This window comes from Dysidea avara, chromosome 2 (genome assembly GCF_963678975.1).
Source record: "Dysidea avara chromosome 2, odDysAvar1.4, whole genome shotgun sequence".
NCBI lineage: Eukaryota > Metazoa > Porifera > Demospongiae > Dictyoceratida > Dysideidae > Dysidea > Dysidea avara.
Window position 1 is genome coordinate 51,093,558 of NC_089273.1, and position 15,355 is coordinate 51,108,912.

A 15,355-nucleotide genomic window follows, 5' to 3' on the forward strand; every position below is an offset into this window, starting at 1 on the left:
GACTGAAATTTGGAAAATCAATCATATGGGTGCAAGAATCGAATAGCAAGGCTTATGGTGCAAGTTTACTTGTTAATAATTGTAAGCAATTATCAATACCTTGAATTACCAGAATAGTCTTAATATTTTTTTAAATGGGTTCTGCTCTTAATAGCAACTCACTAAACATGAAAATTCTAATTATTTCAGGCGCGCCCATATGGGTGATTTCCAAAATTCGGTCACAATTAACTATTAAATTTTACAAATGATTGGTTAGCTACAAATGATTAGTTAGCAACAACTTTCTTTGAGTTTGTTACATATGTTTTTGAGAATGGATGGTTTGAAATTTGAATTTAGTCGCCCCCACGTAATTTGCTCTCTAAGGGCGTGGCTGAAGGATCTAAAGAATGACGCACAACACCACTACGGTTACCGGTTGTTGGTCTGTGAATAGTAAGTTTAGTTAATATAACCAGTGCACGAAGCCAAAAAAACAAGTGTATAAAAAACTATGCCATCGTTCGAGAATAGTTAGTTTTGAAATTTGAATTTAGTCGCCCGGCCCAACTTAATTTGTTCTCTAAGAGCGCGGCTTGAAGAATTTAAAGATAAACAAAGAGCACAACTGGGTTATTGTTAGTGTAGTTAATCAGTCCATGTAGCCATAAAGCAAAAAACTATGCCACCGACACCAAGTATTTAAAACCGTCCAGCGCAATACAGATCATTTATGTTACTGTTGATTTCAGTTCCGTTTGAACATTCCGTCCGCGCCGCGAGCTATTCCGTGGCGGTTTTTAAAGTGAACCAGCCACAAGAAGCTTTACGGATTTATAACAACCACTCACCAGAAATACCACTCACCAGAAATCAGTGTGACACTACAAGATCACGGCTAAGCTGAAAAGGGGTTTAGCTTCCCTTTAAACGTAACGCGGAACTTGTAACGCGGACGGAAGTGTTCAAACGGAACTGAAATCAACAGTGGAGTTAAAGCACCGCCGCGCGTGTATACGGAAAATACAGTACGAGGGTGTGTGTCGAGAGGCTAATACAGCACGAGGCGAAGTCGAGTGCTGTATTTGCCTTGAGATACCCCGAGTACTATATTTTTCGTACATAAGAGCAAGGCGGTGCCTTAAGTGTTATATTGTACTTCCTGGTCGTCTGACTCGTAGTGATTTTCTCTAGTACTCAAACCGCTGCGATTTTCGGTAATAAAGATATCAGCAAGTGTTTAACTAATCTATTTTTAGTCGTAGAACGAACTTATAGGATTAGTTTAGCTAGTTTTGGCAATTTACAATGTCACGCACGTGATAAATCGTGCTGTCTTAGTGGAGTCGTGTTTAATAATAATAATAATAATAAGGAGGAAGTATGGTGCTGCTTGTCAGGCGCGTCGCGCCAGTTTCACGCCTCTGTGCTTTTTTGTAGATGGTTTATTTGGCTCAGAGGCTGATTATTTTTTGCGCAGGCTTGCAGACTCTCTATCAGTTAAATGGGAAAAGAATTATAGTGTTGTGATGGGATATGTGAGGGCACGATTATCATAATTATTCGAGCTACCTTATTATGTGTGCGTGGATCACGAACGAAATGGAGATCACTAAGTTTGGCAGATGGAGCGGCTATTGATGAGACATCTTATTGACGGTTGTGACAGATATATTCCTTTTTGCTTAATTGTCATATTTACTGTTGTTTCATTGTGTGTATGCTTTAATGTGTTTTATTTAATTTGTCATAATAAATAATAACAACAACAAAAATAATAAAATAATAATAATAATAAATGATTGGAATGGACTCCCATGACTCAGTTAATGTTCATTCAACCAATTTGTTTAAGACACACCTAGATAGATTTTATTATGATTACCAGTATGATATTGTATAGTTATTTTTGTAGTAGTTTGATTGTTTAGATCAGGTTTTTACAGGCTTTGCCTCCTTATCTGTACCCCCAATACTAATAATAATAATAATGGTCCAGACAGGGTGTTGTACTCACAGTCATGTAAGATATTGTGGGATCATACGATTATGACTGATCGTCATCTAGCACATAATCGTCCAGATATTACAATTGTGTTCCCAAATAATAAGAAGGCCTTTCTGGTGGACATAGCTATTCCAGGGGATCATTCCAGGTTGTCTTCTAAAGTGTTAGAGAAACAAACTCGTTATACTGACTTAAAGATTGAGATTGAGAAACTATGGAAAGTCAAACGTGTGATAGTAACAATTGTTGTAGGAGCATTGGGTTCTATCCCAGCTAATTTGACTAAGTGTCTGAATACCATTGGTTTACAAGCTACTTTAGTGAAGATAATACAAAAGACTGTTTTGTTGGCATCAGTTCACCTAATTATACGTTATTTGTGACCAGATTTTACAGAACCGATCCAAATCGCACATCAGGCAAAATCAAACTAACACCACCAGTGGATAGCTACACCATCGTACTACAAGTTTTGACCCTCAGCACTACTCAAACTACACGAGGCTGGTTTTTACACACGTCTTTTCTGGGTGGTGTGGAGTGCTCAAATGGCGGTTTCAGGCCTTGTGAAGGACCTGGCTTGGCAAGAGTCAGTGGTTTACTGGTGGACAGCCTTATAATGTTGGCCAGACGTGTTCTCTGTTGATTTTGCTACATATCAGCCACTAAGGAGCCAGCACAGCCCTGTAATCTCGTGTCTGGACTCCAATCGTGATCTGCCTCCATTTTGAGGTCTAACGTTTGCCCTCCCCACCACCCCCCAGCCTCCACCCCTTTGTGAGCACTTGTGATACTACTTCGCTCGTCCAACTGCTCAGATTTTCTATCTTATTTGGCGGGAAACTGTACAAGCAGCTACAAGTACTGGAAGTGGCTTGAAAGGTAACAGATTGATGCATCTTTTATGTAAATTTCATACGCGTGCTTGCTATCCTTGGAGAGTTATGCTGGCTTCAATTCTTTAAAACCGTTTATCTCGGAACTTCCAATGTGCGATTTGGATCGTTTTTCCAAAATCCAGTCACATTTTAATGTAACTTTATAGTCACTGTACTTGGTTTTGTATAGGACCTTTATTCCAGTTGTACACTGTGTGAAAATCAAATAATAATTACATAACCAAGTAATAAGAATAATACTTTTTTTCGTCAAAATACGTCATAAATAATTAAATAATGTACGGCTAAACTAGTGCACATAAAAATATGCACTCACCGGTAATGAAATAAATAATACACGAAGGGAAAAAATAAAAATGGATTCAGCTCTGCTTGCTGTAGTTACGAAGTTTACTATTCCAAATAACGCTGTCCAATAAACAAACAAAATAACTTTGCGTTCCCTAGCAACGAACTCGTACAACCGGTTTGAAAAACGGGTTGTAGCTTATAGCAACCGACTAGTTGATATGCGCTGCGCGTTTAACCGGCATTAGATACTACTTCAGTGCAGTTGAGAAGCTCAGTGAGAAGACACTTCAAGTTAAAGGAATTGTTAGTTTATGGATGAACAGAATACCACACATCGAGATTTAGTGGGCGTGTCACATGCGTAAGGAACTCGGCCAGTTAAAGCCAAGTGTAATTTTACTCGTCCAGCTAGGACAGCGACTGAAGGAGCAGGGAGAAACGACACAAGAAGGTTTACAGCTGAAAAAGTGTTGTAAGTTGAGTAGGAAAGGGTCCAAGAGAACATATAAGAGGAATGTCAAGTCAAGCATATTGGATATTTAAGTAAAGCAATATATTAAAATTTGTTTGTTCCTTCACAGTAAAACAAACTAGTGAACGTCACTACTAAATGTAGTGAACGTCACTACTAATGTCTGCCACAATACTCACTATTTTTGTGTAGTGACGTTCACTACTAATTTTGTAGTGAATGTCACTACATTGACCACCAAGTAGTGACGTTCACTGCAAAAAGTAGTGAGTATTATGGCAGAGCAATTCACTACTAAATTTTTACAGTGTTGCTTCACTACATAATGTGAAGTGATTTTCCAATGATATTACTTTTTTATTTCCGCATTCACATTTTTGACTGTATCTCTAGCGTTGAAGGCAGAAAAATCTGTAATGAATTTCAACATGTTTACCCCTTCATTTTATTGGTCATCACATTGTGTATTGCACACAGTTTTATTGACTGTAGAAACTAGTCTGCCTTTCTATAGAGTAAGGGTCTGGTCACTCTCACATTCAAAATTTGTGGTGTAACACTTTTAAAACTGGTAATGCTGCCTAATTCATATGGAAAGAAATCTTGGTTATGTTAATCCATATGGAAAGAATCTTTGGTTCTCTTTGGTTAGCAGCTGTTCGCTGATGTTTTTAAGAACTACTCACTTTATGTGGCTGTTGGATGTGCCATTCTTGCTGACATCAGGGGTGTACACAGAATTTTGAAAAGAGGTTTCCACTACAGCTAAGTGACTGTTATATTAGAATAGTTTATATTGTCTGACTGCTTTATTAGAGTATCTCGATCTTTTCACCAAAATCATAATTAAGAACAATGCTATAAGTGTTGCTATCATGTGAAAAACTGTTATTTAACTAAGATAAAAGTTTAAAATGTATCCTGTTCCACAACAGATTCCAGATTCTAGAACCGTGAAGTTTCAATTTCTTAATGTTTTAAGTACAGTGTAAAATCCAAAGGGGTTTCCTGAAACCCCTGGAAACCCCCTCCATACACCCCTGCTGACATCATTGTGACATCACTGTTTAATGACACCTTGAAAGTGACCAGACCCTCTCTCTATGCAGAGGGGCAGACTAGATAGAAACACTATTAACATCTGTAACATTAACCATGCTAAATTTCTAGGCCAAACTGTTGGTGTTTTTTTTTCAGGTATTCATAAGTTAGACTCTAAATTGATGAATGTTCTATGAGAATACAAAGAGTGGATTCTAAAAAAAATGACATCTGTTTTTCATTTCAACACCATTGTGTAGTGACTTTGCCATGTCTGGGCACTGGGTGGGCAAGTCATATTCGGCCATGCAACACACATACACATGCCCATCTTCATATGGACACCAATACAATATTTTGAAGAATAGTGTTATGCATTATGTAACACTACTGTATGCAAAATGACTAATATAACCTTGAGAACTCTAACTAGCTATTGGCCTGCTTAACCCATATATATACATCTGAACGTGTCTTTATATAGTTTATACCTGACTATAGGAAGAAACTTGAAAATATGAGGTGTTTTTAATGCTCTTTACACATGATAAATATGCCCTGCCACTAGACTAGAAACAAAGAAACAACTGTTGATTGAACAAGTTGACCACACCATTTGAACTATCACTAAGTAGTATCCACATTGCTAGATGGATGCTATTGTCTCAAATAACTTCCTCTATTCTCTGATCAGAGTTTGAACCATACCAAATGTTACTTAACTTATTCCAAATGTAAACTGTCCAACCCACTACTGGTTGTTTGAGCTGTGTTATTTATTCTTGTATAATAGTTAAGTACACTAGACCCTCAGTTATCCAACCCTCATTTATCCGTACCCTCATTTATCCTAAATTGGTAACAACTGCTTTATTAGAATATTTTGAGTACAAATGTATGTCTATTAGAGAATTTCAACAGAGCTCTGGATATAAATGTATAGACTTCAGTTTTACAAACAATTGATTTATCTGAACACTTTTACCATTGTCTGAGACACATTGGGTTTCAGATAACCTAGGGTCCACTGCACCTTCATTATATTTGACTGGTTCATAGCCGTGGCTCTTACAATAGTTGCCCCAGATAGTGGCCGATCTACAGCCTAAAATTATTGTCATAAGAGTTTCCCTCAGATAAGAGCCACATTTTGTATCTTAATATGCTGGTACAAGTGTTGATAAGACATGTTTGGAGTAGAAACCAGGCAAAGGAGTTGTTTTAAGCCAGGAAATAACGTTTTTGAGAGAAGTTTAAATGAGTGATACTGTTGAAGGATGATTGAACAAGGCCAGTTACTTGTGAATCCATAAAGACACCATGAGCTGCTGCCACACAAGCCCATAGTAGCCGCCTTCACATAGTAGCCACAGGGTTTTCTTTGCTGAAAGTTGTAATAGCCTCAGCTATAACTGGTCAAATGTAGTATTTGTTTTAACAACTAAATATTCCATGATTGCTGAATTGCAGCATGTACAGTTTCTTTTACATTCAACAGAACAGTCACTATAATACAGCAGGGAGACAGAAGTAGTTGCTACTTGCTAATAGTCAGCCTCATGTTGGGTCTAGTGTTAAAAAATTTCTGAAAAGTATGTTTCCTGCTTTTCTGTAAAATTTCCCTAATAGAGCAGTCACTCTTGTACAACAGTAAAATAAGTACTGTATACAGTAAACTGCTGAAATCACCCTGAGACTCAACCGCAATGGTCTAATTTTCTTAGGGATAGGGGTGGGGTGCATGGCCTACTAGGAACCACACTAAGGTATGCCTTCTGAATATTACCAAACTTTAGTATTTATGTAGCTAGGCCCTAAAGTCTATCAGTTCTTCTACTGAATTTTACTTGCATTGGAATTAGCAGTAATGAGAAGGTGCGTACACTGGAGAAGTGATTGTCAGCTCACTTATTGTACAGTACAATAGTACTGTTATCGTACTGTGTAGTAGGGACCACAAAGGCGTGGGTGTGGCCCATCCAAAAACCATCCTCACTTTTCCCAAATGATGATGTGGCAGTATTGGTTAGGTAAAACTAAGCCCAAACAAGCCTTCAGATTGACCCAACATGTTTCCAACAAGTTGCTACAAAAAAAATATTTATCAGAATAACTACTCTTCTACTCTGTGTGTGTCTGCATGCATATGTGCATGTGGTGTAGTGAGTGGTGATGATTGTGTGGTGTCAGTAGTCTTTTTCTAATGGTACAGGGAACAGGGAATTCTTATTATAAGCTCTGCTTGTGATTAATTCAGAGTAAACCAATTACTAATAACTGATAGTTACTCTGATGTAAAACTTAGACCAACAAATAAACCTTAGTTTAAATCTCGGGGTAAACTATGCTATATATGTAGTGTCCCACCCGTTAGTTTACTGTTACATTTCTTACAGGGTAAAATGGTATATCAGTCTTCTTCCTGTGGTGAAATGATGTACAGTGCTAGCTCCCTTGATTATCTGAACACTTGGTTATCCGAACAGCAGAATTGAGTTCTCTTGTTTATGACGTATGTTCTATTAGAGTATTTGAGCTCTGTATACAAATGTATGGGGTTTGATTATCTGAACATGTCTTGGTCCCGAGGGATTGGATAACACTGTATTACCCTGTGATTAATGATCATGTGGAATAACACAGTTACTTTGTTTATGTGAAATGGTAGTGTGAAACAGCCCTTGAATAGCCGTACTTCTATCCATTCACTAGCTAGAATAAAATCCATTGGCAAAAATGATGTAGTGTTGTTTAAGTTGTGTTACTCATTCTTGTACAGTAGTTGAGTAATTTCATCAGTCAGTCAGACTTTTTATTCAGAATAATATGTCCCTGAGAGGTTCCCTATACTATACATGTAACTGCATGTATTTGTTGAATATCAGATATAGGAATAAGCAGTTTCATGTATTCTTGTTTTGTAGCAAGATAAATAAATTGAATACCTGACTCAATTTGCTATTAATGGATAAAGATAAACACTTGAAAAATTATTTTTGTATGTTGTCAACTGTTACATGCTTTTATGTTGTTATCATACCATATTTGTAGTGTGTAGCATCAGAATTCCACTTAAACTAATGTCGATTAATGTTAGGTCGTTAAGTGGGTGGTCTTCTTCATATTTTTTGGTCTTGAAAAAATCTGCCCTACTTGTAAGCTAAAAGTTGCTCTTATGGTGTTGCAAACTGACACTACATCTACATTCTTGTGGCATAATCAGGGCCATGGGGGAAAGGTAGAGAGGCCACCATCAGTTGTGATACAAGCAGCTGATGCAATAGGACCTTGACTATCCAACCCTTGATTATTCATTCTTTATTAGTGGCTGTTCTATTAGAGTATTTCTTCATTAGGTGAACGTTCTATTAGAGTAAGTGTATGTTCCATTAGAGTAGTTGAACGGAACTCTGTGTATATTTAAACTGGCACACAGGTGTTTGGATAATGGAGGTCCTACTGTACTTATTATGCATCACAGTTAAACAAAGCAGCCACAGGTTGTTTAATACGCTAACAAATTTACTTGGTTATGTGTGACCCGGTCCTAGTAATTATATAACCAAGTACTAAGAATAATACGAAACGCGGTTAAAATTACGTAATAAATAAATAAATAATTAAATAATTAATAATTAATGTTTGAGAAAACTACGAGGCCTAGAGACATGAACTAACCGGGGATAGATTCGCCTGTGAATGAAGGCACAAACGTATAATCGTCGCTCCTGTTTGTGCTGATGACTTGACCATACGTGTAATTCTATATAACGCCCAGTACCACACCCTTGCTTAATTACTTACATATTGCGCGAAGAAGATTAGTGATGCCCGTGCAGGAGAGCCAGAAGCCACTTGTGTAAACAAGAAGATTACAGAAGCCACTTGTGTAAACAAGAAGATTACAAGTAAGTTTTTATGTTTGTAACATCTCAAGTCTCCATGCCAGCTGCCAGTGGATTCACTGATTCATGTAAATAAACAATACAAGAAAACATTAAACTGACATATGCCACGCTCTTTACAATAAGCTTACAGTTACATATAAAATACAAGTAAACAATTTTGTCTTGTGCAGCTGGCATGGCGAACTTTCTTTGTGTTGGTGTCAGGCAATTCAATACGTGCTTAATCTTTTTTGCCTTCACCTGGCGTAGCTACTAGGCTCTAGTGGCTTGGCTGTCTTCCTTTATCTGGTTCATCTGGCTTGCATACGCCTACAGCATTGTGTAGCTATCTCCTGAAAGTTGTGTATGCATAACTATGGTGTGTCACCCATCACTGTGCCATTGCTACATCACTGATGAACCTTACTTAGCTCTAGTTGATGTTGATATGCATTGCTGTATATTGGCTAATAATTTTTATCTGCATGGTGATGTTGCCTATAATGTATTGCTGCATACAATACTGCGATAATGTATAGTTCTCTCCTGTATGTTTTGTATACATATACTTTGTACACATCACTGTGCCATTTATACCACACCAATGATGTACTGGCACTTAGCTACTGGTGGCCTTTAGTTACGATGCCACTATTGTGTTATATCTGTCACTACTGTGACATATTGAGTTGATTTGGGGATAATGCATTCACCACCTAATAGCCTCACCGGGGGGCTGTCACGTTGGTGTATGTACTTGGTTATATGTGACGCGGTCCTAGTAATAATAATAATAATAATAATAATGCTTTACAGAATAATAATTCTGAGGGTCTACCAGTGACTTACACTGATAGCCTAACATACGTTTAAAACGTTTCGTGATCAGACGATCAGTAAGTGTTCATATAATAATGTCTACTCTGACTTGTTACCAGTAGTTTCAGGTGTTCCACAGGGGAGCATCCTCGGTCCGTTATTGTTTCTAGTATATATCAATGATATGTCTGCATATATCCATCAATGCCAGCTTCTAAAGTTTGCGGACGATGCCAAATGTTTTAATCACATTAAATCGGTTTCTGACAAGGAAGACCTTCAAGATAACATTACTGCTCTTTTCGCCTGGTCACAGGACAATGACTTAAATTTCAATATAAAGAAATTTATTCACTTATCATTCAAACGCAAATTCCACACAACATACTCAATGTCTGATTCCATTATACCTCATGTAGATTCTCACAAGGATCTTGGCGTGATACTATCTGAAGATCTGAGCTGGGAGAAACATCATAAAACCATCATTGCCCGTGCTTACAGAACACTTGGTCTAATTCGACGGACATTTGTCTGCAATCATTCACCTACTACCTTGGTTAGATTGTATGTATCCTTGGTAAGATCGCAATTACTTTACTGTACTCAGATCTGGCGACCACATTTGATGAAAGACATTGTTAACCTTGAGAGAATCCAACGCCGAGCCACTAAACATATCCTTAATGACTATGTTGTATCCCTCATGCGTATTTTGCCCATACGCGTATGGGATATCCCATACGCGTATACTCGTACGGGGTGCCTGTACGCGTATGGGATGCCCATACGCGTATGGGACGATGTTTTGAAATAGGTTCCATCTTACTATGCACGCCTAGATCTTGTCCAAATAGCTTTGTTGCACTACAAAATCACTGTTATCTAGCTGTAACTGAATGAATTGGCTAGACGATAAATGATTTTAGAGGCGCTTAATTCGCTATCGACAGCTTCAATGGGTTGACATGACGTGGAGAGAAAAATGACTTTTATAGTTTTACTGGAACTTGCATGAAGGTGTAGTACACAGTCTATTGTATGTGAATAAAACAGTAAAGCTAGCTATAGCATGATGTCAAGTTTATTATAATATTTATTCTTAATGCAAAACTAACTTATAGATAAAGCAGCTGGTATCCTGAATCCTGATTTGAACTATCAGCACTTAGAAGAGTTAAAATTGCAAAGGTGCAACAAATGCAGGAGTGTATAGCTAATGTATATAGCTAGCTATTCTGGAACATGTGGGGGACACCCCGAAAGGTGTACTGGGAACATCCTTTTTAACAGTGTGGGTCATAAACAACATTATAACTAGAGAAAATTACTTCATTGCATGGGGCAATTAAGTAATATGTAGCATCACCGATAGCAACTGCTGAGCAACAATACCTCAAGGAGCCATCCAAGCAGGAAGTGAAGTGGCTATCCAGTCAACAATCGAACATGCTCCTAGCAACCACTCACCCATGTGGTCTTTGCCACACATGCATAGGGCCGGGGCTGATCCAGGGAGTGGATGGGGTGGCTAGGCACCCACCTTGCTTGGCCTGTGAATTGCATAGGCATGCCTTTACTTCCTGCCAAAAAATAATAAAATACTGTGGCTATGCATTTACATACTAGTTTCATACCATTGACAGCATGTAGAGGAGAAGTGAGTCTATATAGCATAGGCAGTTGGTAGTAAGAATAGTTAAACAAATCCTAGACTTAAAAGATTTTCTTCTATAGTTTTAATCTCAGGAAGGTAGATATTCAAAAATTGGGAAGAATGCCCTTTTATTCCTAGCAGGGCATGCTGTGCAGTATGCTAGCCTACAGTGTACTAAGAGTACACTGTGACTCATCATGTGTTTATCTAGACTGTAAGTCGTACACCAGCCATGGATATGGTCAGTAGCTATCACCACCCTCATTATCTGATACATTGATCATGCTCGAGTCCTACTAAAACTCACTTTCATTTTGTCCATGTATATATTATGTATAGAAGAAGAAACCATCATTAATAATTGTTGAGAAAACACGAATGACTGATTACAAACAAATTATATTATATTGTGTACAAGAGAATGTGTCCTCGGACAACATGCGACCACATGTCTGACCAACAGTGGACAGCAGTGGGCATGGCAAGGAAAAAAATTAAATTACAAAACTAAAGTTACAGGTTATATTATATACAGAATTAAAAGCAGTCTGGGTTGATTATATATTTTATGTAGATTCTACACTTCTATTCTCTCAGCTTGAACTTGGACCAGCCACCTCCCTTCATAGTATTATGAACTCTTGATAATATATATTTCTGTATCAGTGCCTGATACATGCTCTCTCTATAATTTTAACACCTCTCTTTTGATCTCTTTGCTGCTCGCTTTACTGAGCTTATTTGCCGCCACAAGTGCTGATGCATGCAATCCTATAGTGTTTGCTAGCAGTATAGTTTATGACCTGAGAGTATCACCTGAGAGTATCGAGTCCCGCTTGAATGCCGTGATGGATGATAAAATTTCCGTGGAAAGGGTTCGGAGAGAATTTAACGAGTTCCTAGCTAGCCAGGCCGCGAAACGTTCTAATTCTTTGTTTAACCGTGAGAAATTCGATTTAATCAAGGCCACCTTGCTTGAAGGTAGCTAAGCGGCTGTGTAGTATAGGCTGTAGTTCAATGTTCCTCTTTCGTTCGTACATTAGACCACTCTGGTCACGGAGCTGAAGATGGCTCGGAAGATGGTGGTGATTCCAAGGACGATTACGAAATTAAACCAAGATTTAGGCAGTACGTCAAGGAGAAGCAGTTTGAACTGAAAGATTTTCCGCAGATTGGATTAAATAATGCTGTGATCATTCCTACAAAGAGCAAGAGCATGGTGAGTTTAACGCGGCCGCGTGCTCCTTCAACACCGCGCATGTCGGTGGCATTAACTATGGAGTATGCATGGGTACTTGACAGTCTGTCTCAATAATATACCCTGTTGCAATTGGAGAAATAAGTTTTTAACGCAAAATATATCAGACCCTTTCAATGTGTGAGTGGCTAAATCTTTTTAATATATATTATGTAGCTGCCTATAAAATTTGGAGATATATAGCTATAGCTATTTTCACATGTATGCATGTCTCATTAATATAATAGGTTCCGGCCGATTCTCTGTTTGAAGGCTATAGAAGAGTAGTAACAACAGATGATATATTTGATATCATCCAGTCTGTTCATGAGAAAGGCACGGCACACTCGGGTGTTAGGAAGACTTATTCAGTGGTATGCATAATAGTATAATATAATTATATGAGTGTTATTAATAAATCAGCTAGCATTAATGCATTAACTATGTACACTCCCTAGCTGCTATTGTCATTATTGCATTATTAAAAATGCACATTTTCACTGTATGTGTAAGCGGTATAAGCACTGCCACACAATAATTTTCATTCTTTCGCCTGAAGATTTCGTCAAACTACGAAGGGATAACACGAACTTGTGTAGAGGAATATTGCAGACTGTGCCTCACTTGCTCTTGTAAGAAGCCTCAATTAACAAAAGCTCCTTTGAAACCCATCATTTCAAAGAGATTCCATGTTCGTGGACAGGTAAATAATATTGCTTTTATATTCCATTTATGCAGGAATAACATAATAAGTGTATTATATATATATATACTTCATATTGTAGATTGATTTGATTGACATGTCAAGCATTCCAGACAGCAACAACAGATGGATTGGTCATTACAAAGATCACTTTAGCAAGTTTTCCATTCTATGGGCACAAACTAGGAAGTGTGCTGCAGAAACTGTTTTGTGCTTGCAACGATATGTTTTCGCATACCTTGGGGTACCTAAGATACTCCAATCTGATCATGGTCGAGAATTCAACAATGAGGTTGGAAAGACAACTGTCTAGGTGCATGCTGTATTTTATGCATTCCTTTATAGCTTTTTGAGACGATTGTTCATGAGTGGAGTCAAGAGACAATTTTAATTCGAGGTAGACCAAGGCACCCCCAATCAAATTGGTGTGTTGAAAAAGCTAACGGAGTGGTGAAACACATGCTCACTTCACTCATGGCTGACATGAAGACAACAGAATGGGTTCAGTTTCTTCCCAGAGTTCAATGTAAGTTTTATTTAAAACAGGTGCTATTGATGCCAATTATTGTATATAATTTTGTTTTTCCAGTTACAATCAATAAGCAACCACATGCGACCATTAAAACATCACCATACCAAGTGGTGTTTGGTCTAGATCCATCTTCTGAACCCGTGAAAGGAATGTGTTTGGCAGAAGAAGAGACCATTATTATGGATCCTCCCACAGAAACTGATGATTTGACAGAGCTAGGTAACACAGATTCTTACTCTGATCCGGTGACCAAGGCTACGCAACCTGAAGTGGCCAAGGCCAGAACCTGTGTTGGTGACACAGAGTTCAGACAGCAGACACCTATCATTCCAGCAGGTATAAGGGGAATGATTTAAAATTGCCATTGCAGCTGCTTTGTTTGTTATTAATGCAGAAAATGAAGACAGGCACCATGAAGTTAGACAGTTTGCAAAGAAAAACATTGCAAATTCAGCTGCTAAAATGAAGAAACTTTATGATAACAGCAAAAGAATCAAGGCTGTAAAATTTAAAATTGGGGATGGTGTGACTGTAAGGATTCCACGACATGACAGAGGTGTAGGTGATTTGAGAAGAATACCAGGAGTTGTGGTTGCAAAACAACATGGGTCTTACAAAATAAGAACCGAGTATGGACTTTTGAAAGGAAGATGTCGAACTGACCAGCTTCAGAAGTGCTTTCATGCAACAGTACAAACCACTGGGTGGGAAGATGATCCCACAATAGCACTGCGATCGGCTGCAAAAAAAATCAATCGAAGGAAAACTGATGTTTCACACTGCAATTGCAAATCTGGTTGTGTAAATGGCAAATGTGTATGTTTCAAAAGCAAAGTAAAATGCACAACATATTGCCACAAAGGGACAAGATGCAAGAATTCAGTCATCGGTATGAATAGTAGTTATTTTTGTGTAGTATAATATAATTATATTTCACTTTGACAGCAGATGATTCTAGCATTGATGATAGTTGCCCATTGAACACTGAGACCGGTGAACAAGCTAATGAGAATCGTACAGGAAGCACCTCAGTGAAGACAAAACAAATTGGCAGTGATAGCTTTCCAGTGAAGAGGGAACAGGTTGACCTAGAGCCATCATACAGCAATGCTCGGGATGGATGTGAGCACATATGCATACAATAACTATCATGCCAGACATGATATTACAGCTACATATAGTTACAATAGAACCTGTCTCTAAAAATAACTTTGTAATAAGGACAAAAAATATTAGCCCCATGAGTTCTGGTCCACATAAAAATTAATATGTGACCCAGTCTGACAAAATCAGTGTATATTCCGAAAATACACATGTTTACTGAATCTTGTCTATCTCCATCACTGTATTTGACCTAGAATAATTCTGTAAACTTCATTAAAATTGTAAGCAATTTTTACATAAGTGGTTAAACGTTTATGTGGATGCTAGCTATAATCATGGACAAAGTAATGTAGCTTCAAGCATTTAAAAGTAGGCCAAATTTTGACAGGCTATAAGAGACTGATTTTGTCAGCCCAGGTCACATATTGGTCAAACTCTTGGTTCCAAATGGTAGAGGGTACACTGCATGTACTATGTTGAAGTGAGATGCATTGAAACATCTGCATGGACATGCACACAAAATATCTTTAATGCTCCCCATACATAGCATATTTGTCATGGATATGTCTAAGTAAATGTACATGCACGGGTAGATCATCGGTATAAGATGAATTGGTACAACAGGTAGTTCTGGGGTCCAGGGAGTAGAAGAAGAAGAAGCCAGTAGTATGTCAGTAGAAGAAACCAGCCCTAAGCTTGAAGGTAAGAAATAAATTCAATCAT

At 38.0% G+C, this 15,355-nt stretch overlaps 2 protein-coding genes across 3 annotated transcripts in view; both read left to right on the plus strand.

Annotated features, from left to right (window-relative positions):
- The window catches only part of LOC136247593 (uncharacterized), a 56,130-nt gene that overhangs the window by 40,246 nt on the left and 529 nt on the right, over window positions 1-15,355 (plus strand). Inside the window, exons 2-9 of one of the 2 annotated variants that reach the window (XM_066039355.1) lie at window positions 12,542-12,667; window positions 12,853-12,996; window positions 13,079-13,288; window positions 13,342-13,522; window positions 13,586-13,864; window positions 13,923-14,417; window positions 14,474-14,650; window positions 15,257-15,334. In XM_066039355.1, coding sequence (XP_065895427.1) covers window positions 13,094-13,288; window positions 13,342-13,522; window positions 13,586-13,864; window positions 13,923-14,417; window positions 14,474-14,650; window positions 15,257-15,334 — 1,405 coding nt within the window. In that variant the 5' untranslated portion in view covers window positions 12,542-12,667; window positions 12,853-12,996; window positions 13,079-13,093. The remainder of the gene's footprint in view (window positions 1-12,541; window positions 12,668-12,852; window positions 12,997-13,078; window positions 13,289-13,341; window positions 13,523-13,585; window positions 13,865-13,922; window positions 14,418-14,473; window positions 14,651-15,256; window positions 15,335-15,355) is intronic. The other variant, XM_066039356.1, reaches the window with a different exon arrangement.
- LOC136248212 (uncharacterized) lies at window positions 2,032-2,373 on the plus strand. The gene has a single exon (XM_066040023.1). It carries the CDS (start codon window positions 2,032-2,034, stop codon window positions 2,371-2,373), a length of 342 nt encoding a protein of 113 aa, XP_065896095.1.